At 44.0% G+C, this 27,597-nt stretch overlaps 1 protein-coding gene across 1 annotated transcript in view; it reads left to right on the top strand.

The window, feature by feature from the left end:
* Nucleotides 1–27,597, top strand: part of LOC138528106 (extracellular calcium-sensing receptor-like) — a 197,502-nt gene that overhangs the window by 94,453 nt on the left and 75,452 nt on the right. Inside the window, exon 3 of the mRNA XM_069639557.1 lies at nucleotides 21,660–22,502. Coding sequence (XP_069495658.1) covers nucleotides 21,660–22,502 — 843 coding nt within the window. The remainder of the gene's footprint in view (nucleotides 1–21,659; nucleotides 22,503–27,597) is intronic.

Here is a 27,597-nt window from a genome sequence, read left to right as displayed (position 1 = left end):
GAATATGTCTGCTTTCCATTGCTTCACCATGCTTTACTATGTTTGTCTAGCTGCTATTTGTGTGAGTTTACACCACTATATTGCTTGGGTGAAAGCATACTTCCTTTTATTGGCACTGTTCTTTGCAAATGGCCAACTCTTATGTACTGAACTTAGTGAGCCCATTCCAAATCTTAATGTTCTAGGCTCCAAGAGCTAGAATGTTCTATGTCATGGTTCTTGACTCAGTTCTAAAGTGTCCTCGATTGTACTGGTCACTTGGGTTCCAGGTTATGATTTGTAGGCGCAGTCTGTCAGCCTCTCACTTTTGTACTGGGAATTCACATTTTCTGATTGACCTCATGTTAAAGCTGCATAGCTTAAGGAGTACCTTTTATTATATGTTGTTTCCCAGCCTTACATTTTGTCAAGCCAAGCTTCCGTTTGCAAGGTTTGCACTGTGTATCTGTTTTTCACAGTATGAAGGGAGGCAGGAGGATTCTGCAGCTCTCTCTCTCCTTGTCCTTATCGCCTGTTGCAACGGTTCGAAAGCATCTTTCAAGGGGTAGGGAAGCTGAAGGGCGACCCCATCAGACTCCACATTGACGGGTCCGTAAGGCCGACGACCCTCAAGCACTCGAAGAATCCCGTTCCACCTGAGGGCACAGGTGGAGAAAGAGCTTCAGTCACTCGTCGATTTGGACATTATCGAGAGGGTGGAGGGCCCAACTCTGTGGTCTCACCCATAGTGGTGGCACCAAAGCCCAAGCAACCAGAGGCTGTCCGCATCTGCGTGGACATGAGACTGCCAAATGCCACCATTAAGAGGGAGCATCACCTGACACCCACGCTCGACGATATAGTGGGCGAGCTGCAAGGAGCAAAAGTCTTCTCCAAGCTTGATCTGAGGTCGGGGTACCACCAGCTGGAACTCCACCCGGAGTCCCGGTACATTACCACCTTTACGACCCATGAAGGGCTATATCAGTTTAAAAGACTCCGTTTTGGTGTCTCGTCAGCGGCAAAGGTCTTCCAGAACGTCATCCGGGGAGCCCAGGCGGGACTCAAAGGAGTCATAAACATATCGGGACGACATCCTGGTCTTCGCACAGTCAGAGTCTGAACACCTGAAGAGACTGGAACGTGCCTTGGAGAGACTTAAAAGCTTGGGGCTGACCCTGCACAGAAAGAAATGTGAGTTCCTCAAGGACCGGATAGAATTCTTCGGGTTCATATTCCATGCCGGGGGCATATCGCCTGACCCAGAGAAGGTGAGAGACATTCGTGAGGCAGCCCCGCCTGAGTCACCAGCTGAGATAAGAAGCTTCCTCGGCATGGTGAACTATTGTGGATGGTTCATCCGCGACCTGGCATCGCTGTCAGAGCCTTTGCGGGCCCTGCCAAGGAACGATGTCACATGGGCATGGACGGCGAAGGAACAAAAGGTGTTTGCCGAGATCAAGAACGCTCTGTTGGGCCAGGAAACCATGGCGTACTTTAGGGAGTCCGAGATAGTTGTGGATGCTAGCCCGGTGGGGTTGGGTGCGGTGCTCATGCAAGCAGACTCGCAGGGGCTCATGCGTCCAATCACATATGCCAGTAAGGCGTTCACAGATACAGAAAAACAGTACTCCCAGATCGAGCGGGAGGCCCTGGCCATCCTGTCGGGCTGCAAGCACTTCAGGATCTACATTCTGGGTAAACCGGTTGTTGTGATAACAGACCACAAGCCGCTGATTCCAATCATGGCAGGTGTCTCCTCTAAGCCACCGCCACACATCCAGAGGTGGATGCTGTCGCTGACTACCTGTCCAGACATCCAGGGGCCTGGCGCCCCCGTGACACGGCCGAGGTGGTGGATGCATCGAGATGGTGCAAAACGTTGTGGAGGCGGCCCTGCAGGTGGCCCTGGCACGCCAGGAGATTGCGGATGCTTCGAATGAAGATGAGATGTTTCTGATCATTAAGGAGGCCATGGACAGTGGAGAATGGAGAGAAGTGCTCACTAACAATGCCAGGAGGGAGACTGGGGGCCAAAGAGATCTCCAAGCGCTGTGGAAAGTGCGCAACAAGCTCTCAGTTGCGGAGCACGGCCTTCTGTTGAGAGGGTGCCAAATCGTCATCCCGCAAGCCTTGGTGATGAAAGTGCTGCAGCTGGCCCACAGGGGGCACCAGGGAACCGCGAAGACGAAGGCACGTCTAAGACTGAAGGTGTGGTTCCTGGACCTGGAGAAAAGGGTGGACGAGTTTGTGCGCTCATCCGTACCATGCCAAGTGGCCAGTCCGGTGGAAAGAGGTCCAACGATTAGAGCGGTGGAAAGAAGTGAACAGCCGTGGGGGACAGTGCACGCCGACTTCGCATCCATTTGCCGAGGACTGTACTTTCTCGCAGTAGTCGACCAATGGTCACGGTATCCCGAGGTGGAGCTGGTAGAATCAATGGCCAGCGACTACACCATCCTGGCACTGGAGAAGATGTTTGCGACCCACGAGTTCCCCACTGAACTTTGTTTGGACAACAGACCGCCATTCCAGGGACAGCAGTTTGCCAGGTACTGTGAGGAAAGAGGGATCACCCACCGGAAGGTCACCCCGCTATGGCCCAGGGCGAATGGTGAGGCCGAGCGCTTCATGCGGACACTCAATAAGGTCTTACGAATCTCATTGGATGGGAGAGGGAAATTACGCCAAAACCTCTTTGAATTCCTGCGAGAGTACCGCTCGACCCCACATCAGTCTACCCGGGTCGCGCCGGCCGAGGCCCTATTCAAGCGGTGCCCCAGAGGATTGCTGCCAGAAGTGGAGGGACGCTGCCCGGGGTTGATTGACAATAACCGTGTACGCATAGAGCGTGAGGTCAAGAACGAGAGGGAAAGCGCCCGCAGGAACCTGCCCGAGAAGACGATCGTGGTAGGCGACACTGTTGTCGTCCGGAACAGAAGGCCGGAGGGAAAGCTGTCATTCCAGTACGAGGCCCAGCCACTAGGGGTGACCCACGTCAAGGGGTCCATGGTCACGGAGGCCAACGTGAGCGGAACAATCACGTGGAACGTCTAGTTCTTCAAGCGGATTGAGGCCTCATCACCCCCCGTGCTGCCGGAAGCGTCCTCTCCAGGACCAGGACCACCACCACCACCGAGCGACCAAGAACCTCCAGACGTCCCAGGGACACCAAGACCACCTCAAGAGCAGTCCAGAAGGTACCTGAGCCGTGAGGGTCGACAGCGCCCACAGAGGTTCCAGGACTTTATCTTGGACCCGGTCTCCTAGGAGGTCGAGAACTGTTCCGGTGTTCCCAGGTTGGGCGTGTTATTTGTTAATGTTGGATTTGTTCATTGTTTGGGGAAAAAGGAGGGATGTTGCGTAGTGCATACGCATTGTGCGCATGCGCGAGCCTCGTTCTGGGCCACGCATGCGCATTGTTAATAAAGAAGGTCCTGACAGCAGTTGCTGCCGGGACCCCGTACCAGCAACACGTGTCCCGTGTGTGTTCCTGTATGCATGCATGTGAGCGTGTGTGTGTGCATGCGGGGAGGCCTGGGGGGTCACACGCCACCTCTAACACTACTGACGTTCATCAGTAGCTCAAAGCTCTGCTTAATATATTGCAAGACGACTTGAATGTGTCTTCTTTATTTAAACAGTCCCTCTACAACTCCACAGAGGCATTTCTGTACATCGTTTCATTTGTGGCCTTGGCTGTACTGTAAAAAGTCCTGTTTTCTTGCTTGATTCAAGATATATGCTCAAATTATAAATGTGTGGCCATTTCAGCATAATATATTTCAGTGCTCAGAATCCCCATACTTACTACTTTAAAGGGCTAACTCGCATTTCATGAAATCAAGCTGTATTTTCATAAGACGTTCAATTAGGCTATTCAGCTCTGTGTTGCCTGTCTATTGGATCAAGTATTTAAACAAGCCTATTTAGCTTTAACCACACTCCATTTTCTTTATTCTCAGTTCTTAAATGTAAGGGCACTGTGAGACAGGCATAGTATCAAGAGAGACACAGTGTCAAAAGTAATAGTTTGAAAACATGTATTATCACTCTTTGTGGGGTTAATGTAATGGCTTTCCGTCCCTAACTCAAGGGGGTTGTTCCCTCAACTGATGTTTCTAGGGGCCGTCGATTTCCGTAAGTCCAAAATCAAAGTTTGTCGCTGTCCAAATCTATGCTTGCCCTCACCCTTAAGCCAAATGTGATAGGGGATTTTCTCAAAGGAACAATGGTGACTCAAAAAAAAGGAAATGTAAACCACAGCTGGTTTCAGATAGTCTTACCAATAGGTGTAGTTCGGCCAGTTCAAAATAGTTGAACTCAGAAGGATTGCCCTTGAACCTTGCACAGAGGGCTCTTGCCATATGTCAATAAAGTTCACAATGTCTCTGGGTCACATGGGGATCCCTTTCCCAAGCTTTGATCCTTTCAGTTCCAAACAAAAAGACACAGTTCTTATTAGTCCTCTCAGGGTTCCCTTCCCTAAGTCTAGGCCTCTGTTCACAAAGTTCAACAATGTATTTACTGGGCCTCTTAGGGTTCCCTTCCCCAAGACTAGGCCTAACTTTATTAAGTTCAACAAATAAACAAAATGTTCCTCCTTTGAGAACGCTTGGTTCTTTGCTCCTTTCAGACGCGACCACCATGACCTCTTACCCTTCTCGTTTTTCTCGGGCGCCTTTTCTTTCACTCTCTCCTCATCCACTGAACTGTGCTTCCTGCACACCTTATTTTTCTGTGTTGCCCACTTGCACTTTCTTTCCACCTTTCTGTGCCTCTTGCAGCTTCTCTTTGCTTTTTACCGTGCTCTCTTGCACCTTCATTTTCTCACTATGTTCTCTTCCACCTTCCTTTTCCCTTTTCCATGCCTCTTGCACTATCTGTATTTCTCTTGGGTCGCTTGCAACCTCTTTCTCACTTTGAGGTTGCTTGCACCCTCTCTTGACTGTTTGTTTTCCTCCTCAGTCTCTCTTTGCTGTCTCTCTCGGTTTCAGGTCGCTTGCACCCCTCTCCTTACTTTTGGGTCTCTCTTGCACTCACTCGTGGCTGTTTCTACATCAGCGCGCTTTTCTGTTTTTCATTATTTCTCTAGAACACCTTTTCTGTCAATCGCTTTGCTTTCTTTCACCACTTTTGAGCTTTTGCTTTGCTTTTACCTTTCTCTTGCTTCGCATTGCTTTCTTTCACTGCTTTCTATCTTTCGCTTGCTTTTGTCCCACTTTCACTCACCAGGCTGTTCTTTAAACAACGCTCTTGATCCTGCTCCAGCCACCCGCACGCTATTGAGTTTTTCTCTGTCTCATGAAACTCACCAACAGTAGCGTGGCGCCAGCGAGCAGGTTTGGGTCCAGGTCAGGGTCTCTCCACTTGCCCCTTAGACATCCTTGGGACTGGCACACATCCCAAGGGAACAAGCATTTCCCTGAACACTGCCAGCAGGATACAGGCTTCCTCTCTCCGACTCTCTGGAGACACGGTTCTCCTCTGGATTCTCTAGGCTTCTCTTCCTGTAGCTTCCTGCTCCTTGGCTCCTCTGGTTCAGTCAGCATCCCAGGCTCGCTCCCTGATTCCGGCAGAACCACCCTTTTTATACTGCAGGTGAGAGTCAATTGGAGTCAGCTGTGCACAGTTGGGGAAATGTGCTGGACCTTGCCTGACTTTATTAGTGGGACAATTCAAAGGTGTTAGATGGTAGGCCTCACTTTGTATCCCTATGTTGTTTCTATAGGTAATCCTCACTCTGCCAATGGCCTCTTCCTCATCCCAGTACGTATCGGAAATGGGGAGGTGTAAATACCCCAAAAAGGCTGAGGGAGAGTGTACAATTAGGAAAGGGGGAATACCATGTCTCGCCCCTGGATTTTCTCCTCCCAATCCCCTGCAACCCTCCACTCAGGTGATCCTCCCTTGCTAGTCCATCCCCAGGGTCGGGATCCAAAAGTGGTGGGAAGATCCTGGGGGAGTAGGTGGGAGAATACCGTCAGGTTTCTCAGAGCACCTATAATTATTTATCGGCAGATACTAGACATCTTAGTTACACCATTATGTTGGAATTTTCCTAAAACGTTGGAAAAAAATTATAACTTTGATTGTCAGCACCTGGTAGAGTAATTGAATATTTCTGAACATTCTGTGCACAGCATATTACCTGTAGTGTCCTAAAATACCATTTCCTAATGGAGGAGGTCAGATTTGTATGGACCTACCAGCGGAGGGCTGCGAGAGCACACAGTCACTGAGTTGTCTGCTTAGGCATTTGCATTCTATGTAGGGCTGACTGTCAAAACCATACCCATACAGTTGTTGTATGTTATAACCACATATGAAATGTACTAGCTTTAAATGTGAATACATGCATGCATGCTTTTTGCATACTGCAAAGGATGGAAAACTCTTTGACACTGACATGTTTTAAAAGGAGAAGCTTTTTTTCTTTAAGCCGTGTGTGCCATGTTATATGTCTAAGACAAAATAGGGGAGGTTTATACACAATCACAGCTATTGTAGTCTATTCCTGCTTGTGCAGGGGCAAAGCTAAAAGTGCACACGTTGTTTGGTTCTGCATTCATTTAATCTTGCTTCAAGACTGTGGGATTCATTACGACCATGCCGGTCTGGTCACAACGGTGCCGGTAAACCTCCCGGCACTGTTGTTACCGTACTGGCATGTTACGACTCTGCGTGCGGGTGCCGTCCCACCCTCCAGGGTCAGACTTGGTGGGCAAAACTGCACCCGCCCGCATAGTTTCACTGAAGCACTGGCACCGTTATTAACAGTGCTGGTGCTTCCGTGGTCCCCATTCCCATTGAGCCCTGCGGGACACAATGGAAATGGGGAGTTACAATTACAGGCGCCTGATTTCCCGGACCTCCGGGGCTGTAATGCCCTGGTGTTTCCGGTAAGCCAGTGCTGGTAAAATTTGCAATCCGGCGGCAACCTGCCAGTTTTACTGGCACGGTTACCGCTGGACCTGTGATGCGGCCCACTTATACTAAACTACACACAATATGAGTACGTATTTTATGATAAACCTCTCTTTAAGGTACTGTCTATGTTTATGTAAGCCTATCACTTGCTACAGGGGAGTTTTATTTCTCTTACACTTCATTCTGAATCAGAGGAATTGTTGTCACTGTTTTGCTGTGTAGTGTTTGACTTCACGTTGCCAGAACTTGGCAAGTAGGATACTTTTAGGGAATTGTTTGAAGTGAAATCAAGGGCTTCTTGCGTGCATGGTTTCAGTAACCTGCTTTGTGCCCTATATTAATTTTGCATAGGATACCTGACTGTGCCTTTCTCTGATATTTATTTGCCTCCTGCTGGTTAGGTGACTCTTTGTTTAGAGAATTCTCTGAAAATCAAAGTGAAATTCAGCTTGCATCTAAGCCATCTTGGAGGTGATTTTTCACCAGATAATGAGGACTGTATTCCTACGTCAGATTTTGTAGACTCATTTTGTTATCTCTTGATCCTGCGATTGTAGTGTAGGACTATGCTGCATCTATGTTCGCTGCTTCAGCGTCCACTTGCACAGATTATCATATTTATATTTTTTAAGAGAAGGTATTCCCTAGTGTCAATTGCCATTGGGAACTCTCTGACGGGATGAAATCCCAGTGTCTTCTCAAAAGACCAAGGGTCCTTAACAAGGGTACCATGTTCTGCATTACCAGGCGGGAACCTTAAACGCTTTGGAAACCAGCTCCTATACCTTTCTCTTGAAAGCCAGAGTTGCGGCTCAGTATTTGGCAGCTCGATTACGCCTGCCTGGCATGCTCCGTATACAAGACATCTGAATCTTCCCCTAATTCTCACTGAGGGTATTTTTTTTACATATGTATAAAGTACCTGTGTGGGTAATGAAATTTGTTTCTGAGGCTGTTCCACTCAAATTATAAAATCTTGATTGATCTTGTACACATTGTATGCACCTAGCCAGGAATTTACCTGATCTATTAATTGCCAAGAAATGTACTGGTCATGTGTGAATGACGTTTCTGTCACACCAGCCATTATCAAAAAAATCCCTTCAGCAGAACCATCAGAGGGTAAACCTGCTTATGTGCATGTTAGTGAAAAACTCATAGTGAACAGTTTAACAGGTGTTTGTTCATGTTACTGTCGTAAGGGCTAAGATTTTAAATCTCAACAGTACACCGATGGCTTACACAGTGCTGGAGATTTATATTAACTACGCTTTTCTCTTACTGATAGGTCTGCCTCTCTAGGGCTCCCGATCTTATGTCTTTTTAATTGTTAGAAGTCCTTCTTAGTGAAACCTACACTGCTCTTCACCAGTGAAGGAAAAGACGTATTACTTAATGAAACCAACGGTACGTCTATCTGCTATGACTTAATGAGAGGGATAGAGAACCTTGAGGGCTCCACTAGCAGGGCGCCAGTTGTCACGTGTCATGTCTGACAACCATCTCGGCCAGATAAGAACTCTGTCCTCAATCTCATCTCAGCTCAGAGAAAGGTCTAGGGTTACTCTAATGTGACGGAAGACGCTATCAGCCACTAGACTGACCACAGAGGACGTCTGCCCTTGACCAATTCAGAGCTGATACTATGCTTATGCTACAATGATTAGATTTATAATTCATGGGCCTCAAAGTCTGTTTCCCTTCCCCACTCACTATCACAACCATGTACAACCCTCATAACCTGACAAGATACTCACAGGTTCTGCAACCGTTCCACATCAGTCCTTGTGTTGCTTCCTAATGCACACATTGGGACAGAGAGATTGACAAAACAGAAAAACAACGGGGAGAGGCAAAATGTAACACTTAATACAGTGCTGTTGATAAGATTTAACTGTACCATTATATCCCAGAGCCAAGAACGACCTATGTTGTATATAAAATACATATTTTATTTTCATTCATAATCCCTCAGTTCATCTCGCTAATTCAACACATTTTCCAAACACGGTTGTCATCTTCAATGTCCCTCGGTACTTCTCACTAGTTCAACATAAGATTCAAATAAAGCTGTTAACATCAATACTCTCATCTTGGGGTTTAATTCACATTTCAAATATAAAAAGCCCTGTCCATCCTTTATCCTTTCTTTTAAGGAAAGGGCACAACATTTCTGAACTGAAATCACAATGCTTAATTCACTGAAGAAATGGAGCAATATTATGAAATGACACTCAAATCTATTCTATTATTTTCAAATTAAACCAAAAGCTTAAATCAATACAGAATTCATATGCATCTCAATATATATGACTGTTTTCAATGCAAAGCACAGCATCACATCAAAGACCAAAGACCAGAATTGCACACTATTCAATCAAGCCATAAACCATTGCATCTTAAAAAGCCTTTATGATGTAGCTCAGAGCTCACACCCACTGTACCCCTTGGCAAGTCTTCAGCAAAAGCATCAGCACTGGTCTGTGGGCAAACCGCAAATAAATAGGGTCCCTCACTTGGACATCCCCCCACCATAAATGCTGTCACTTGGTGGGCAAATCCCCTGCTTCTGACTCTGACTTAGAAGTACCTGCCTACTTTCTTTACGATGAATATACACGATATGGTTCATACTTCCCCTCAGCTTGCTGCTGAATTATCAAGTGTCAGGTTCTTGACAAGGTATCTTCAGGCCAAAGTATCTACCATGCCTCGAATGTTCTCATCTCAAGGCTTCTACGACATGAGGTCTTTTGTCTTTGACTTTGAAACAAAATACTGTTTATTTCTCTAACATAGAAAATTAAGTGGGTTTGATTTCACTGCCTATTTGTTATAGATATATGCTATATGTATGCATAAAGAGTTAATTTATTGGCTTGTTCAAAACTACATAGGTAAGTGTGTTTACAAGCATGTATGTCTGATATGATTAAGCTATCATGCTGCTTAGCGCTTTGCTATATGTAAATGGTTGCATAAATGAATGTATGATTAAAAATATCTTAATACAGAAACACAGTTCTCACTATGTGTTTCTGACACTACTACTAAACTCTTTTTCTATGTAGCTACTTTTCAATACACTGCTAATATAGGCCTTTATGAGCCCATAATATACCTTTGCTGTTTTTCGCACTGCTGTTGCTATTTTAAGTATTGCAGTCTAGACTGCACTTAAGCATGTATCCCACTACTATTCATTCTAGCTAAAATATACTGCTATTCAAAGAAATACGTGCATCTTTGTTTTCGTTTATGGTCTGGGTATTTTTAGAATAGCCTCGTTGTATACATTAGCTAGTAATCAGTCGCCTGCCATTTTGTTTTTACCCAGATAATGCACCCTTTTCCTGCATAACTGTAGTTTCTGCTAGGATGCTTTATGATTTTTCTGAGCTATAGCTGCTAGCAATACCAGTCATCCTGCATGCAAGTATCATAAGGCAGTGAAGCCAAAATAAGGTCTCCCACATAATGACTAACAGGGACTTCCCAGGAATTGTATGTTGTTTAAATCTTTCTTCATGTGCTGGAAATCTAAAGTGAGGCACTCTGTGTACTCTGGTGGTAAATCAGTGAATGTCAGGGAGAAATAGGTTTATTTAGGATCAAGGACTGTAGAGGGGACCTCCTACACTGCTGCTCTGAATGCAAGGCCAAATAACCACTGGGAAAGTGGTCAGATTGATTTTGGAGAACACTCTTAGCTGGGTCTTTAGGTCCTTTGTGCTCTTTCCACCCTTCTCTTATGTCCCTTCTCCCCGTACCATGCTTCCTGTATTCCAAAGCCATGTGCAGCTTCCTCTTACCCTCATCACAACCCCAGGCCACTCCTAATACCGGACTGGTTGTTTCCCTCTGAGTCATATGACCTCGTAACCTTGCTATTGTATCTAAGGATGTCTGGAGGCTGTAGGTAAGTTCATCCAAGTTCAATTTATTCAAGTTGACATAGGAAGATGACAATAAAGGGGGCTGGGCTCCAAAGGGTACTAGTGCCCCAGGAAAGAACCTATCTGGCACTCACCACCCAGGCTAGCTGGCACCAACTGCCTCAGCTAGAACCTACATTCACAGGAACATTCTCTCTGTGACATCCTTCACTCAGGTGACACACGGATGAAGATATAACATTTGCCCTCTTAAGAGGCACTCCCAGAGCAGCCTTGCCTTGGCAGCCGGCGAAGGGCATATGCAAAGTGCGATTTCCCTGAGGCGCTGACCATCCCGTTTACCTGTTTGCCCTGGCGCTGCAGCCCTGACAGATGTCACAGCTACTCTCAGGTAAGTGATGCCCACCTGTTATCTCGCCACTGTAGTGTATTGCCACTACTTGCATTTATCCCCAGATTGTCGTAAATGTAGGTTTTGCTGACCTGTTATCTTGCCACTGTTGCGTTTTGCCACTACATGCATTTAGCCCCAGATTATCACAAATGTAGGTTTTGCTGCATGTTATCATGCCACTGTTGTGTATTGCCACTACTTGCATTTAGCCCCCAGAGTGTCACAAATGTCAGTGTTATCTCACCACTGTTGTATATTGCCACTACTTGAATTTAGCCCCAGAGTATCACAAATGTAGGTGTTGCTGCCTGTTATCGTGCCACTATTGTGCATTGCCAATACTTGCATTTAGCCCCCAGAGTGTCCCAAATGTAGTTTTGTTGCCTTGATTTCTCGCAACTGTTGCATTTTGCTATTACTTGCATTTAGCCCCAGATTGTCCATAATGTAGTTTTTCCTGAATTGTTATCTTGCCACTGTTTTGTATTTCCACTACTTGCATTTAGCCCCACAGTGTCCCAAATGTAGGTTTTGCTGCCTTGTTATCTTACCACTGTTGTGAATTGCCACTACTTGCATCTATCCCCAGAGTGTCCCAAATGTAGTTGTTGCTGAATTGTTATCTCAACACTGTTGTGTATTGCCACTACTTGCATTTAGCCCCCATAGTGTCCCAAACATAGGTCTTGCTGACCTGTTATCTCACCACTGTTGTGTACTGCCACTACCTGCTTTGATCCCCCAGAGTGTTCCAAACATAGGTATTGCTGACCTGTTATGTTGCCATTGGTGTGTATTGCGACTAATTGCATTTAGCCTCCAGATTGTCACAAATTTAGATTTTACTGCTTTATTATTGATGTGTATTGCCACTACTTGTATTTAGCCCCCAGAGTATTCCAAATGTAGATGTGCTGCTCTGTTATCTCACCACTGTTTGCGTTTTGCCACTACCTGCATTTCAGTCCCAGAGCATCCCAAATGTAGGTTTTGCTGCTTTGCTATTTAACTACTATTTGTATCTTGCCACAATTGCATTCTGCCCCCAAAGTGTTCCAAAGATAAGCTCACCACACAGAGTCAAAACCTGCATGTCCCAGACTCTCCCAAATGTAGGTTTCCTGCTCTGTATCTCACGACTGTTTGTGTTTTGCCACACTTGCATTCTGCCCCCAGAGGGCTCCAGCGGTGGATTCGCCACATTGAGTCTTACCAAAGTTTGCGCTTTACCACACCTGAGTTTGATCCCAGGCAGTGTTCAAAGGTAGGTTTTGCCATATTGAGTGACACCACTGTCTCTGCTTCGACACAACTTACACTTTGCCTCTCAAAGCATTCCAAATATAGGTTTGCCACTTCATACATTACCAGGGGTCTGTAACTTGCCACACCTGCATTCTGCTTCACAGAAGATTCCAAACGTACTGTACAACCAAATTCTCACTGCTGAATTAGATGCAGCTGAACGTAATTTCACAGTTTTGTTGATTGCAGCACATCTTAACGTTGCTACTGTGTGGCCTGAACCACATTTGAAGTTCTGCGGTGTGCTATACCGCCAACATTAAAATTTCAGTGCAGCTGGGTTGCCCTACACCTAAACTTCGCAGCTGCTAGTTTGCACTGATTCAGAAGCTTGCTATCAAGAGGGAAGCACCACACTTGAACTCTGCTGAACACACCATTTCTGAATTTGATACTACGGAGTGTAACCACATCGAAATCCCACAGTTTTGGACACACCAACCTGTACCTTAGGTTTTCTGACCAGGGTATATCCTTGTACTGAACCCTCATGGAATCAGATCACTCGGAACCTTGATCTCAAACCTAACCCCACCATCACCCAAATTCAAGGCACCAACCCAAATAAATAACACAGCAATGAGACAAGTTACACAGGGAGGCTTACCCAAAAAGCTGCACATGTCAGCACCCATTCAATCAAAACCAAATCAAAAATACAACCACAAGACAAGACCATTGAGAGAAACTAGCCACCACAATCCCACATCCACAGCGAGGCAGACAGGACTGTGTGTTAGAGCATATCGACTTACCCATAACACTAGGAAAGTGAACAACCGAGGAGGCCATCCAACCCTGGAATATAGGACAAACCCGAACCCAGGACTGAGAAGACAAAGCAAGCCACGACAATCCTACGACCACAGCAAGGCAAACACCACATTGTGTTGCAGCACATAGATCTATCATCAATCCCAGGAAAGAAATCAACTCATGAGGTGTGAACTTGAACCCAAGACCAAGGTGGTAAAGCAAGCCAGCACAGTTCTACAGTAAGGCAAATACCACTGTGGGTTACAGCACATCAACCTACCACGAAAACAAAGAAAGAAGTCATCCCAGGAGGGCCTCACACCCCGAACTAAGGACGATTCTGCAATACCTGGGACAAAACAAGCCACCACAAAACCAGAACCAAAGGGGGGCACCTGCCATTGTATTTAAACCCATGTCAATCTGCCAAGCCAAAACCATTAAACACCATGACTCATCCAGTCAGAAGAAAACCAACAGAGAATCAAACATCATCGGAGAACTGCAAAAGCAGGAACCCTAACCCCAAAAATGACACAACCAAACCGGCTGTACAAATACTAAGCCACAACAAGCAGACACATCAAGACCAGAAACATCCCACAATATAAAGAAGACAACCACCCCGCGCTGAACTGGAACAACCCACCAGAATTCGTAATACCCTAAAACCCACACCAACCACTACTAAGCAGACTAAAGATACGGTTTAAGACAAAAACAGCATACCTCTCTACTGCTACCTCAACACCTACAAACCTACCACAACAGAAAACAAACAACCCACGACTCATGACCCAATGAATCCTAGATTGGACACCACCAGTCGACCGAAACACAAACCACAATACACAGTACCCAGCAACTCCAAAGACATTTACAGAAAAACCTCAATAAGGATCAGAGCTAAGCTAACCATCCACACCCCTTACATAACCAGAGACTGGAAAAAAGATCACATGGACAACCAAACACCTGACTGCTATGAATCCAAACAAAGAAACCTGTCACTTAATTGCTCAACAAAGGGACAGAGGCCCCAACTACACCACCAGCAAATAACAGCCTTACCCGAAAGAGAACTAAAAATCCAACAGGCATTACCCCAACCGAGATATGAGAAATGATGTGCAACAAAGAACAAGGAAAACGTACATTCTACATTGCAGTCTAAGCACAAAACGGAAATGTATGACCTCCTAAAAGAAGGCTGCATTGATTGAGTCTTCCTCACCGAAACATGGCTATTGGACAACTACAATCGGCCACAAAGCCATACCCGGGAACTTCAAACTAATACACTCTAACAGAGAAAACTAAAGAGGAGGAGGGGGAATCCACTGCACTCCCCTCAACTGACAGAGAAGTTTGCAAATTACTCCTAATCAACATCATGCTCAGCAACCAATCCAATCTACTGTTCCTCTTGATCTACAGACCGCCATTCTACTTCCCCTACTTCGCCACTTCGTCACTGATGCCATTGCCAGCCTCTCCATTTATCATGCCAACATACTAGTCTTGGGGACGTCAATATCTGGTTCAAAAGAGAAAGTGAAACCACAGGAAACTCCTTACTGAAACCCTCCATTTCAAACAAAATAGTAAACAACCCCACCGACAGTGCTGAACACATCTTAGATGCATTCTTCTGCACAAATTGACTCTCAACCACTGCCACACTGGTACCAATCATATCGAGCGATCACCATATGATACCATTCACCGTGAAAATCTCAAGCCGCATGATGCCCACGAATGTAAAACTCCCTGTGACAAACAAAAGAAACTGGAAACTCTAACAGATTTACTGGAATCAACCAAACCAAACACCTCCCAGCTATATGGAATGACTCTGCACTCAGCCGAAGAGAAACTTGACGCCTGGATTTCAGGTGTCCTTGACCAAGTAGCACAAGCAAAACTCTTCAAACCCAGCCCAAAGAAAATTACAGCAAACGGGTTCACAATAGAACTGAGGGCACTCAAAAAAAAAGAAAGTGCAATCTGGAAAAACACATGTAGATATCACTACAATCAATCTGACAAAAACAACTACTGATGACAAATCCAAATTTACAAATCTGCTGTCCTGGGGCCAGATTACAGAAACTTTGCACTGGGGCAGGTGCAAAGTTTGCACAGTATTAGCACTAGACCAAAGTTTGCCCTATTTCTAAAAAACACTGGGGCACATTAAACAACCACTGCACCTCGATAAGTGCAGTTTGGCATATTAAAAGCACCATGGCTAAAAATGCCTTAGTGCTAAAATGATACATTTGTGATGCATGTTTGCATCAGGGCAAAGTTTGCCCTAGTGCTAATACCATTCCATATTATCACTAGGGCAAACTTTGCCCTGGTGCAAAAATGTAGTGAAAATGCATCTTTTTTGCACAAGGGCAATTTTTGCCCTGGTGCTTTAAATATGCCAAACTGCACTTGTCGAGTTGCAATGGTTTTTTAATGTGTCCCAGTGTTTTTAAAAATAGGGCAAATTTTACACTATTGCTAATACGGTGCAAACTTTGCACTTGCACCGGTGCAAACTTTCTGTTATATGGCCCCTGAAATCTAAAAAAGCATATTACACTACAAGAATCCAATCAGCAACAAACTCACAAAAAGAACTGGTCAAAATCATCAAGGAAATAAAATAAAATTATCTTGTGCAACAAACACGTCATACCATCACAATCACTATGTGACATTACAACCCATCTAAGAGAAAAAAATCAAAGCAATATAACAGACCATCAATGCGAGCTGTCCTACCAATAACATGCTCCCTGAACCACCAGAAACCAGCACGCCACCAAGCACCATAACACTCATTCACTTTGAACCTATTTGGTAAAGAAACTTTCAACAAACTAAAAAAAGACACCAACCTCGCCTGGATCCCCCCTGACCCAGGCCCACCGGCCATCTTCAAAAACTACTCAACCACAGAATGCCAGCCTCATAATTTTGATCATTAATAAACTGAACCCTAAACACAGCAATAGTACCTAAAACATTCAAATCGGCATAGATCAAGCCCCTCCTAAAAAAATCAACAGGAAATGTGGAAGATCATACAAACTACAGACCTTTACCCAATCTAGCTTACCCAGCAAAAAACGTTGAGAAGAACATCTACAAAGAGCTACTCAACCATGTAGAAAGCAACGGAATACTCAGCCACTCCCAAGACTTCTTCAAACCCATAAGAGGAACTGAATCAGCACTTCTCTCCATATCCGACGACCTAAAAATCAACGCAGACAACAGCACCCAATCAGCCCTCATTCCACTAGACATAGCAGCTGCCTTCGACATAATCAGACACACAACACTAATACAGAGACTGGAGGAATGTGACATAAAACACTCTGCACTACAATGGCTCAAATCTTTCCTCACCAATCGAACAGAAAGAACACATTTATCGCAATTTGTATCTAACACTAAACACGTCATCTGCGGCGTACCACAAGGATCAAGCCTCTCCCTGCTCCTCTTAAACAGCTACATGCCTTCCTTAAAGAAACTCATTTGAACCATGGACTAACCTCCTACAACTATGCACATGACAACCAACCAATCTTCAAGATAACGTCAGCCCAAAATCCAAACATCACCCTCAACAAATGCCTCATGAACATATACACCTGGATGACAAATACCAAACTCAAGCTAAATCTGACCAAACCAGAAATAATGATCTACCCACCAGAAGACATTGTAATACAGACATACATGGGCTGACCACCATGCATAGGAACCCAACCAGAGACATTGTGACTGACACAAAACCTGGTGGTGTGCTAGCAGTGTGCAGTTAAGCAGTGCCAGTGCTGGACCATATTTGTGCTGCAATGAATTTTTCTACAGTGTCTTTGGAGAGAGGCAGAGCATACTTTTAAAACACCATCTCAGTGGCAGAGCACTCATGGTATGCAAGCAGTGTGCAATTTAGCAGTGGCAGTGCTGGAGCATGTTTGAGCTCCAAGAAGTCTTTCTACAGTGTCTTTGGTGAGAGGCAGATTCTGCTTTTAAAACACCATCTCAGCGCAGAGCGCTCGTGGTGTGCAAGCAGTGTGTCAGCTCTGAAACATAAGGCAGAGGGGCGTGTCCCTGACCTCTGCAACCTCTTAGCCAGGGGGCCGTTGAACGCTGTTGTTCTCTGAGTGCCCTCATTTGCCAGTCACATTGATTTTTTAAAACCAGTGAGTGCTCCAGTCCTTGCTCACATTGCTGCTGAAGTCCAAGTCCGTGCTCGGGTGTATTCACATTGGCGAAAATTGTTTTTACAATTCAAGGAAAAAGTTTAAAATGCCCCAATTTTCAGATTAATTACTGTTGATGGCAGTTAAAATGCCTTTCATTTATCTCTGGGGGAGAAAACAGCCTCTGGACCAATCGGTCTGCTTGATCAAATTTTAAAACCTCCAAAATTATTATTGGAGCCAGTGAAACCAATGAAAATTACCCCTTTCTTTAATCCAATCACCTTTGACGCTATAAGAGAAGTGGGAGCAGCGAATCCGCCCATTAGAGCGTCCTTGAGCCCAACCATTTCTGATGATGCTCTGTTGTCTGTCCCTGATGTTGTGGAAATTTCAAAACAGGATGTAACAGGCATAACTTTTACTGCTTGTATAGGGGAAAGGGCTATGACCCTGGTTTATTAGATACACCTCCTGCTTTGGTAGGGGCTATTTCACATTACTCTGACTCCTCAATTTCATCTTATATCTCATCTTATACGCCTACACCTGCCCCTTTCCACCCAGGGGAATTTCTGCAGCATCAAGATAACTACATCCAAATCTTCATGGAGAATAAGAATGCCATTCTGACTGAAATAAACCAAGATCTCTGTGTTCTGGCTATATGAAGGCTTAAAGGCAGAATCTAAAATACATATGACGTTAATGGAATCACTCCTGTTCAAGTTTGAAAATATTAATGTACAAAGTACACTGCAGGAATCTTTGCACAACCGTCAGCCTGTGGGGTTTATTGGGGGGTCCTTTCAAGAGACTGTGGATGAAGGATGAATGTGTTGTAGTCCTACGTCTTTCTCCTGGACTGAGTAATCATGGTAGGAATGTGATAGTTCAGGCTTCGCCCTATGAATCTCTAATATGCAAAATGGCTGATGTGGTTAGTGTGCAGTATCCAGTTCTAAACCAGTGAGTGCCGAGTTTTCTGAAATAGTGGGTCAAGTTAGCTGTGCAGAAGAGCAAACATTTGCATTGGAAATGAGTTTACTCCTTGCAGTGAACTAGTGCCAGAGGTTGGGAGGCTTATCACTCGTCCAGGTGTTATGGATGACTTGGTGGGGAAAAAGGGGAAAAGGAGCAGATGTAAGCTGAATAAGAAAACACACGTGAAAATTAAGCAACCTACAATTATAGCGGCTCTGGAGAAAGTACCTGCCAAATTAACATCTAATCAGCCATGTGTCCCCAGAGATTTTGAATGTTCGCCCGAAGAAGATGGCATAGTTATATCAGCTGAGCCATCTAAAGCAGATGATGTTATGTCAGCAGAGCCATTACACTATTCAGAAAAAATATCTGTCACTCACTGTGTTCTAACAGATTTTTCCCTACCTGTGTCAGCCCCAAAATGTACAACCTCAGAATTGATTGATTGCCCGAGAGAAACTAAGCCAAACACTCAATTTTCCCAGCCTGTGAACGCCTGGCAAATGGGTGACACTGTGAGCTCTAGTGGTCAAGTATATAGTGTGTTAAGAAGCACAAACAGAGTTGAATCCGATAATGAACCTCTCTGTTATGTTATTTTTGTTATATTTATTTGATAAGCACCAACGCCCATGTACACTTACGGAGGACGTAGGCAATCGACAAGACAAAGGAGAAAAAGATCTGGCTGGTTCTAAGTAAATAGGAGTGTTTTTAAGCCTTTTCTGAAAGTGAGATGGTCCTTTTCCTTTCTCAAATTGCCATGAAGCTTGTTCCGTGCCTGTGCAATCCGCGCAGGAAAAGAGTAATCATTCCCTCTGACTCTCTTAAACCGTTGTATGGTAAGACAATGCATATCACAAGACCGTAAGTTATGGCTAGGTTTATACATTTCCAATCTTTCCTTCAAGGAAAGATTCAACCAGACACTTAGTCACCATGGTAAGAATCTTAAATTGCACTTTTTATGTAACGGGGAGCCAATGGGGCTCTTTCCGAGCCCTCGATATTGGCTCTCTCCTTGAAATATTAAATACCACACTTACTGCATGATTCTGCAACACTCCTTACTTGCCCCACCCAAAGGGAGTTACAATAATCGAGTCTTGGTAAAATAATCGCTCAAAATAGCTTCTCAAAGTTCTTTTGAGTGAATAAAAGGCTAATCTGCCTCACAATCTTCAAGCAGTAATGGGAATTCTTAACTACGTAATTTACATGGGCATCAGCATTTAGCTACGCTTCCATGTATAAGCCTTGTCCTAAACAAGGATAGTACATCCCTCAATATCAATGTTTTTATAGGCATGGCTCAACAATTCTCTTGTGTCCATAGACCCATAAACAATCAACTCAGTTTTAGAAGAGTTTAAGCACATCCAATTCATGGAATTCCAGTCTTTGATGATCTTGCATGCTTGGTTGAGCTTTCCCTGGTCTATTTCATGGTTACTGCTGAGCTCCATGATCAACTGGCAATCATCAGCCTAAACTGAACTTCTCCATTTCAACACATAAGGATTTAATATAAATGTTGAACATTGATGGGGACAGGCAAGCACCTTGTGGGACCCTGTATAAGATCTGGGTTGAGTCCGATGCAGCATCTCCCCTACAATCTCTAGATTTCCTGTCACCAAGAAAGGAGCCCATCCACTTGATCACATTCTGGTATTCAATAACCATTTGTAATCATGTAGATCGAAGGCTGCTGATAGGCCTAAAAGAATCAGCAGCCCTGTACTGCTGTTTTGTAAAGCTGGGTGCAAAGATCAAGAAGCGCACTCTCAGTTCCGTAGTTACTTCGAAACCCAGAATGTTTCTCATGAAGGACCCCAGCAGCTTCCATGATGTTGTAACTGAATTGTAGCCATTTTATCTATTATTTTGAGCAGAAATGGGCTATTTGTTAAGGGCCTGAGATTGGTTGGTTCCTTAGGAACCGATCCTGGTTTTTTACTAAAGGGGTTACCACCATTTCTTTAATTACTACTGGAATAGATCCATGCACAAAGGATGCTTCTGTGAATCTTCCGAGGAAGGGGGCAAACATGATCCTGTTCTCCAAAATTATTTTAGAAGATAAGGGATCTCCAGGGCAACTAGTTGGATGCATGTCCCTGAGAAGGCTGTCCATTCCCTGTGGGCCCTGTGAAGGCATCATGAAGAAAGAGAACAGGAGAACAGGAGAAAATGGGCTGCAATTTAAGCAAGAATAGAATAGGCAGTATTAATATACAGCTCTTCAAAGGCCCAGGAGGGAAGCACAGATACATTTTACAATGCTTCACTCACCCGTTCAGCCTCGGTGAGAAATGGCGAGCGTGGGCAGAAGCAGCACACTACCCTCGGTACAACGGGGAACCAGAGAGCCAATCAGGGGTGTGGGCGGGTTGGGAGGCGGGAGGGAAGGAGAGCACAGACACGGAAGGGGAAGTGGGAGAACAGGAGACAACGGGCCACAATTTAAGGAAAATATGTTGCAACCTTAACGGTTTTGCCACTGACACACATTTTCAGCCTTCTAGCACATTCTGTTCAAGGACATCTCACCCTGCTTATATACTTTTGAGTGTATTACAGTTTCGTTTTATGAGTCACACCATTAAAAATCACACAATGGCCCAATCAGGAGAAACATGTTGACAGCTTATCACTGCTTTTGGGCCTTTTCACAGCAATTGCAAAATTAGGCTTGTTAACGCTCTGTGCAATTTCTTCATGTAATTGATTTTTCTATGGATGATAACCACAGTCACGCTAATATGCACCCCTGCCTAGTCCTTGCAGCCTGAAGACTGCATTTATAGTTGCATAAAATATTTGAACATGCCGTTTGTCCTGGTATGCTAGTTGCTTTTAGGAGCAAACCTCTTTTAACGTAATGTTAATATTGTTCAGAAAATCTGACAAAGTGGGTAGAGCATGGTGAGATTTTGTTACCCATAGAAAATCACTTTGTGTCCCTTTGTCTCGGTTTCCTTATGTGCTAACATGGTGTGTGCTACAGGCCACTAAATAAGAGTTTGACTCTCCAGGTTTTGGAAAATGCGAAATTATACATAAGATAGGACCATCATGTTCCACAATTTCTTTTGTCCTATTTTGGCACTGTCCAAGTATAATTTATAGAAACAAAATTGTTAACTATACAATTCTCCAATTACATTTCTTATCTTTTGTCTTATATTTTGACAGATCAGCCATGGATCAGTGCTCTCTTCCCTGAGCGACAAGATCCAGTTTCCCTCTTTCCTACGTACCGTGCCCAGCTCTTCGTTCCAGAACATGGCGATGGCACGGCTGGTAGGACACTTCCATTGGACATGGGTGGGCATGATAGTGTCTAATGACGAGCTGGGCTTGCAGGGAGGACAAGGTATCAGAAAAAGCATTGAAGGCAATGGTGGCTGTGTGGCTTTCGTGGAGCAAATTAACCTTCGGTACTCCGAGTGGGAGGTCCTCCGACTTGCTGAAATGATCAAGGGGCATTCAGTGAAGGTGATTATTGTTCACAGTCCAGAGGTGCACATGAAGGTGTTGCTGCAAACACTCTATGCACAACATGTGATGAGTAAAGTCTGGGTGTTCACTGCAGCCTTTACAATAACTCCTGGACTCCTTGCAAACAATGCCTGGAAAATATTAAATGGATCTCTAGGAATCGCACCTTACACTGATCACATGATTGCTTTTGAAGACTTTTTACACAACCTACAACCAAGGAGATACTCTGATGATATATTTGTTAGACTCTTTTGGGAGAAAGCTTTCCATTGCATTTTTCACAAGACCAGTGGGACAGCAAATGTTTCCACAGGAGAATCGGAAACTAGAGTCTTGCTTTGTTCTGGGGAAGAGGTATTGAATAATCAATTGATGTCTTTGTTCGAAATGAATGATCTCAGCTACACTTACCAGAGCTACACAGCAGTGTATGCCTTTGCCCATGGATTGAGCTCTCTAATGACATGCAAGCCAGGTCACGGTCCTTTCACAAATGGATCCTGTGCTGACATCAATGACCTCCACTCCTGGCAGGTAACAGCTCAAATCATTTTTTTTTTCTCATGACCAGAATTGAAATGCATCTTGTAAATATATATTGACATTAGTGCCTCAGAGGGACATTGCATATAAAGAGCATTGATCAAACTCACAAGTTTGTTGGCATACAACTTCCAGCAACAAGGTGTTAAGTTTATTGTTCATTAAATGTTTAATACGTTTAATAAACAGTGCAAATATTATGTCTCAATTCAGCATGCTATTGTCTCGTTATTAAGGCCTATTAAGGGTGGGGCCACAATGCACCATTTTCTCTGACTAGGTACCCACTCACTAGGACATTTAGAATGGTGATTCCAAGTTTTGTAGCATAACATGAAAAGACATTTTTTTATTTTTGTATTTTATTTTTACATTTATATCAGTGCACAAAACACTGAGGCATCTCGTCACTAGTAACAGAAAGTGCATAGTACAGTTTGTAAAGTGTAAGAGAACATGAGTATTGGTTACAGTCAAAATAGGTGTGTGTATACAGACTGGCAAAGCATCACCTCATGTAAAGAGGGGCTACATCAGGCATGCAGACAAGCATAGGAGACACATTGGTATGTGAGCACAACTGGCAAAGCCTCACCTCATGTTATGGGGGGGCTATATCAGGCGAGCAGACAAGCATAGGAGACAAAATAGGTATGCGAGCACAACTGGCAAAGCCTCACCAAAAGTTAAAGGGGCTTAATCAGGTGTGCAAGTACAGGTAGGTAGGTAGAGGCAATATTGGAGCGGGTAGACAAACTGGCAAGCCTCGCCTCATCGACATGGGGGTGCATAAGCTAAGCAGGCAGATAAGATGGGTTTCAAATGCAACACAATGCTGCCAGGTCAGTTCAGGTAAAAATAGCCAGACTCAGTTCATTAAACAGCTCAAGGCTGCCATGTCAGGTCAGGTATGTTGAGTTTGCTGATGGTGTTTAAAATCTTATTGGATGTGGCCACAAGAGTCAGCTGTGCATCGGCCTACGTTATATCAGAGCAGGGAAGTGTGGAATGTAGTAAGATCCCGCCAAACGGCATGAGCTGCAGAAACCGAGTTACTGGGCTTGACCACCGCCATCACAGACAGGTGGGGGACACGAAAGGGAGAGGTAAGGAAGGTGTAGCAGCAGAGTAGGTTGGAGAGTGTTTTAAAGCAGCACTGAAACAACAAAGGCAAGAGACCATGTATGAATACAGGGTCACACAGCCGCTCTCAAAATGGCCCCGAATGGGGCGTCAGGTTATTAAGTTCAAAAACCTTCTTATATCCACAGGTATTTCAAAGTTTAAAAAACAGTCAAAGAAATGATGATTGCATGGAGTGATTCTGTTGGTTTTCCAAAATATAAGTTTATCCACAAAATCAAACTGTCACTAATAAAAAGCTTAGTGAGAGGAAGGTTGCCACAACACATATATATACAAAGACTATAGCCAATGCATTTCGGAAAGATTTCCTTCTTCAGGGCAAGTCTATGTGGTTACAGACAAAAAAGCAAGTAAAGAAACAAGTAAAGAAACAAAATGCACCAATAATAGTATTGCCATTACATGTACATCATGAAGAGTAACAAAAACATACACATACAAGTTGGTGGACAATCCAATGGACAGAGCAGAATATAGAAAAAAAGGGTAAAAAAATAAAATAATGAGTGGATTGAAAAAGCAACGCAGAAAGAATGAAAGGGAGACCAAAGGTAAGCTTACCTTAATTGTGTTGCATAGATTCAAACAAGCGTTGAATAGCCCACAGGAAAAACGGGGCGCACGTTATAGCGTGCATACAGCCGCAATGCAATTGTAAACGATCCCGTGATCTGGTGAGGAGATAAGGATCAGGGTAAGTATGGTGTAGAGAGGTGAACGTAACGGGACGCGAGCGCGTCTCTTACCTGGATTTGCACGGAGCGAGTGGATGCTCCTGCAAAGAGTAGCCGGTTACCGACAGCGAAATGCCGAGTTAGGCAGTCGCCCTGGTAACACACATGTTTAATGTGCACGTGACCATCGTTGCGCCCTCGATTGGCCGATGGTCAAGCAACAAGGATGACAAGCAGGGGTAAGCCTGCAAATTAAAGAGTAATATTCAATTATGGGGCATGTACACACTATATACTCCCTAAAAAAGCAATTTAGCAAAAAATCAAAAAATATCGAGTGTAAAGCATAGAGATGGACAAAAATACTAAGTTATAAAAAAGCGAGTGAGGTGGAAAGAAGCAAGCTGGAGGAGTGAAAATATGGACAGGTAAAAAAAAAAGCGTGTGAGGTGAAAAAAAGTAAGCTAGAGGAATACAAATATGGACAGAGTGTGCTGGTAGCATAACCCAAAATGGGATAATATATATCTAATGTTGAATACAGCGATTCACATATAGAGATGTACAGTGCAAGTACTACCATGTAGTCCGAGCAGACAATGAATGTGGAATAACCTCGTTGGGGATGGTGTCGCCCCGAGGAGCGGCACCTTGGGTACCAGACCTAAGTCCGGGACATACAACGAGGTTACAGTACAGGTTAATTAGGATCACGATGGAGCAAAATAGGTTAATTAGGATCAAGATGGAACAAAATAAAATCAGCATATCAATAGATTGGCAATAGGAAACCACAATGCAAACAACCATTAGACTAGACGTGCATATGTAGAGCATGCATCTAAACATAACAGTGGTAATTTATTTCCTCATTCAAACCGTTGGGTACCAAACTGCAAAGTTTGTCGATCCAGAATGTTTCTCTACGATTCAATCGTAAGATAAGATCTTCAAGAGGATTGTTTCTCGTTAAGACTTCCAACACCAAAAACCTAATCTGTGACAAATTGTAATTATTCATGGCCCAATGGCGGGTCACAGCTGAGTTTGGGTTAGAGTTTCGAATGCAGGACTGATGTTCATTCCACCTAATCTTCGCAGCTCTAGTGGATTGGCCCACGTAGTATTTACCACAGGGGCATTTCATGCCATATATGATGTTGGTGCTATCACAGGTACCAAATGTCTTAAGAAAAATCTTTTTGCCTGTCCTTGGATGAAAAGCAACGTTGCCTTTGACCACAGAATTGCAATTAATACAATGAAGACATGGGAATGTACCAGTGCGTTGTGTGCACAATTTCATGGAGGGTAACCTAGTCTGTACTAATTCATCCCTGAGGTTCCTGCTTCTTTGAAAAGCAAACACTGGTGGTTCATTGAATAGATTTTGTACTCTTGTGGCGTTCTTAAAGATATTCCAATGTTTTTTGATTGTCTTTTTGATTTTGTTGCTTTGAATGGAGAATTTAGAAACGTACACAGGTGATTTCAATTCTCTGATTGGTTTCTTCCGAGCAGAGAGTAAGGTGTCACGATCAAGGATATTGATTCTTCTGGCAGCCAGATCCAATTCCTCCTGATGGTAACCCCGTTGGAGGAATTTTTCTTTCATCAACAGTTGTTGTGTCATGCAGTCTACCGGTTCACTCACTATCCTCTTGACTCGTAGAAGTTGACTAAATGGCAGGTTCCTAAGTAAGCTAGGCTGGTGGAAGATAAGACGATGCAGCAGGTTGTTGCGATCGGTAGATTTACGAAATATGGTGGTATTGTAACCCGTATCTTTGATTGTTATCTGTACATCAAGAAAGGTGATCTTGTCTCGTGATAATTCTCTGGTGAACTGTACTCTTGGGTCAATGTTATTGATATAACTGAAGAAGTCTTCAAATCGTTTTTCAGTGCCTGTCCATACTCCGAACATATCCACAAAATCAAACTGTCACTAATAAAAAGCTTAGTGAGAGGAAGGTTGCCGCAACACATATATATACAATGACTATAGCCAATGCATTTCGGAAAGATTTCCTTCTTCAGGGCAAGTCTATGTGGTTACAGACACAAAAGCAAGTAAAAAAACATGTAAAGAAACAAAATGCACCAATAATAGTATTGCCATTACATGTACATCATGAAGAGTAACAAAAACATACACATACCAGTTGATGGACAATCCAATGGACAGAGCAGAATATAGAAAAAAAGGGTAAAAAAAGGAAATAATGAGTGGATTGAAAAAGCAACGCAGAAAGAATGAAAGGGAGACCAAAGGTAAGGTTACCTTAATTGTGTTGCATAGATACAAACAAGCGCTGAATAGCCCACAGGAAAAACGGGGCGCAACTTTATAGCGTGCATACAGCCGCGATGCAATTGTAAACGATCCCGTAATCTGGTGAGGAGATAAGGATCAGGGTAAGTATCAGGGTAAGTATGGTGTAGAGAGGTGAAAACCTCTATTCAATGTAACAGGACGTGAGCGCGTCTCTTACCTGGATGCGCACGGAGCGAGTGGATGCTCCTGCAAAGAGTAGCCGGTTACCGACAGCGAAATGCCGAGTTAGGCAGTCGCCCTGGTAACTACATGTGTAATGTGCACGTGACGTTACAATTTAAAATATCTTCGACAGAGGAAGGGGTGCCCCCTGCTCCTTAAAAGCTTTATATCAACATAGATGCTTTGCAGCAGAGAGGCTAATAACTTGCGACTTGCTGGAAGGATTTGGATGACATTTTCCAAACAAAAAGGTTTTCAATGCCCCTCGACAACTGGAAATAGTTTAGGAACAATTTGTTAAATGAAACCATTATTAAGAAAACATAAAAATGCACTTTTCAGCATACTCCCATTCATTTGGCCACAGAGAAAAAGTGAAGCTTTTGAACAGTCACAGCATGAAAATTGCTTGGCAGATTTGTCCCAAATAAGAAACTATTTGGGCGGACACCATTTACTTTATTTTTTTGACTGGTTTGAGGTAATTCCATAGAGTAGTTTTGCAGCAGAGAGGCTTTTCAGAGATGAAAAGCCACCATTTTTGTTTGCTTGGTGCGAGTGATTCCCGCGACGTTAATTGGAGAAGTCGCAAATGAAAGAACTGTTATTTGGAGGAGGAAAAAGAATGCCATCAAACTTTGGAATACGCTCCCCTACGACCTTACAGAGTATAATAATGTTCTTGACTTCAGAAAGAGACTCAAAACCTTTCTGTTTATGTAGTCACTCCTAGAGGAACAATGATCCTTTTGAATGACAGCACTTA

Source organism: Ambystoma mexicanum, chromosome 7q (genome assembly GCF_040938575.1).
Source record: "Ambystoma mexicanum isolate Mex_15411 chromosome 7q, UKY_AmexF1_1, whole genome shotgun sequence".
Taxonomy (NCBI): Eukaryota; Metazoa; Chordata; class Amphibia; order Caudata; family Ambystomatidae; genus Ambystoma; species Ambystoma mexicanum.
Note: the sequence above shows the minus strand (reverse complement) of the source record. Positions and strands in the feature narration are given on the sequence as shown.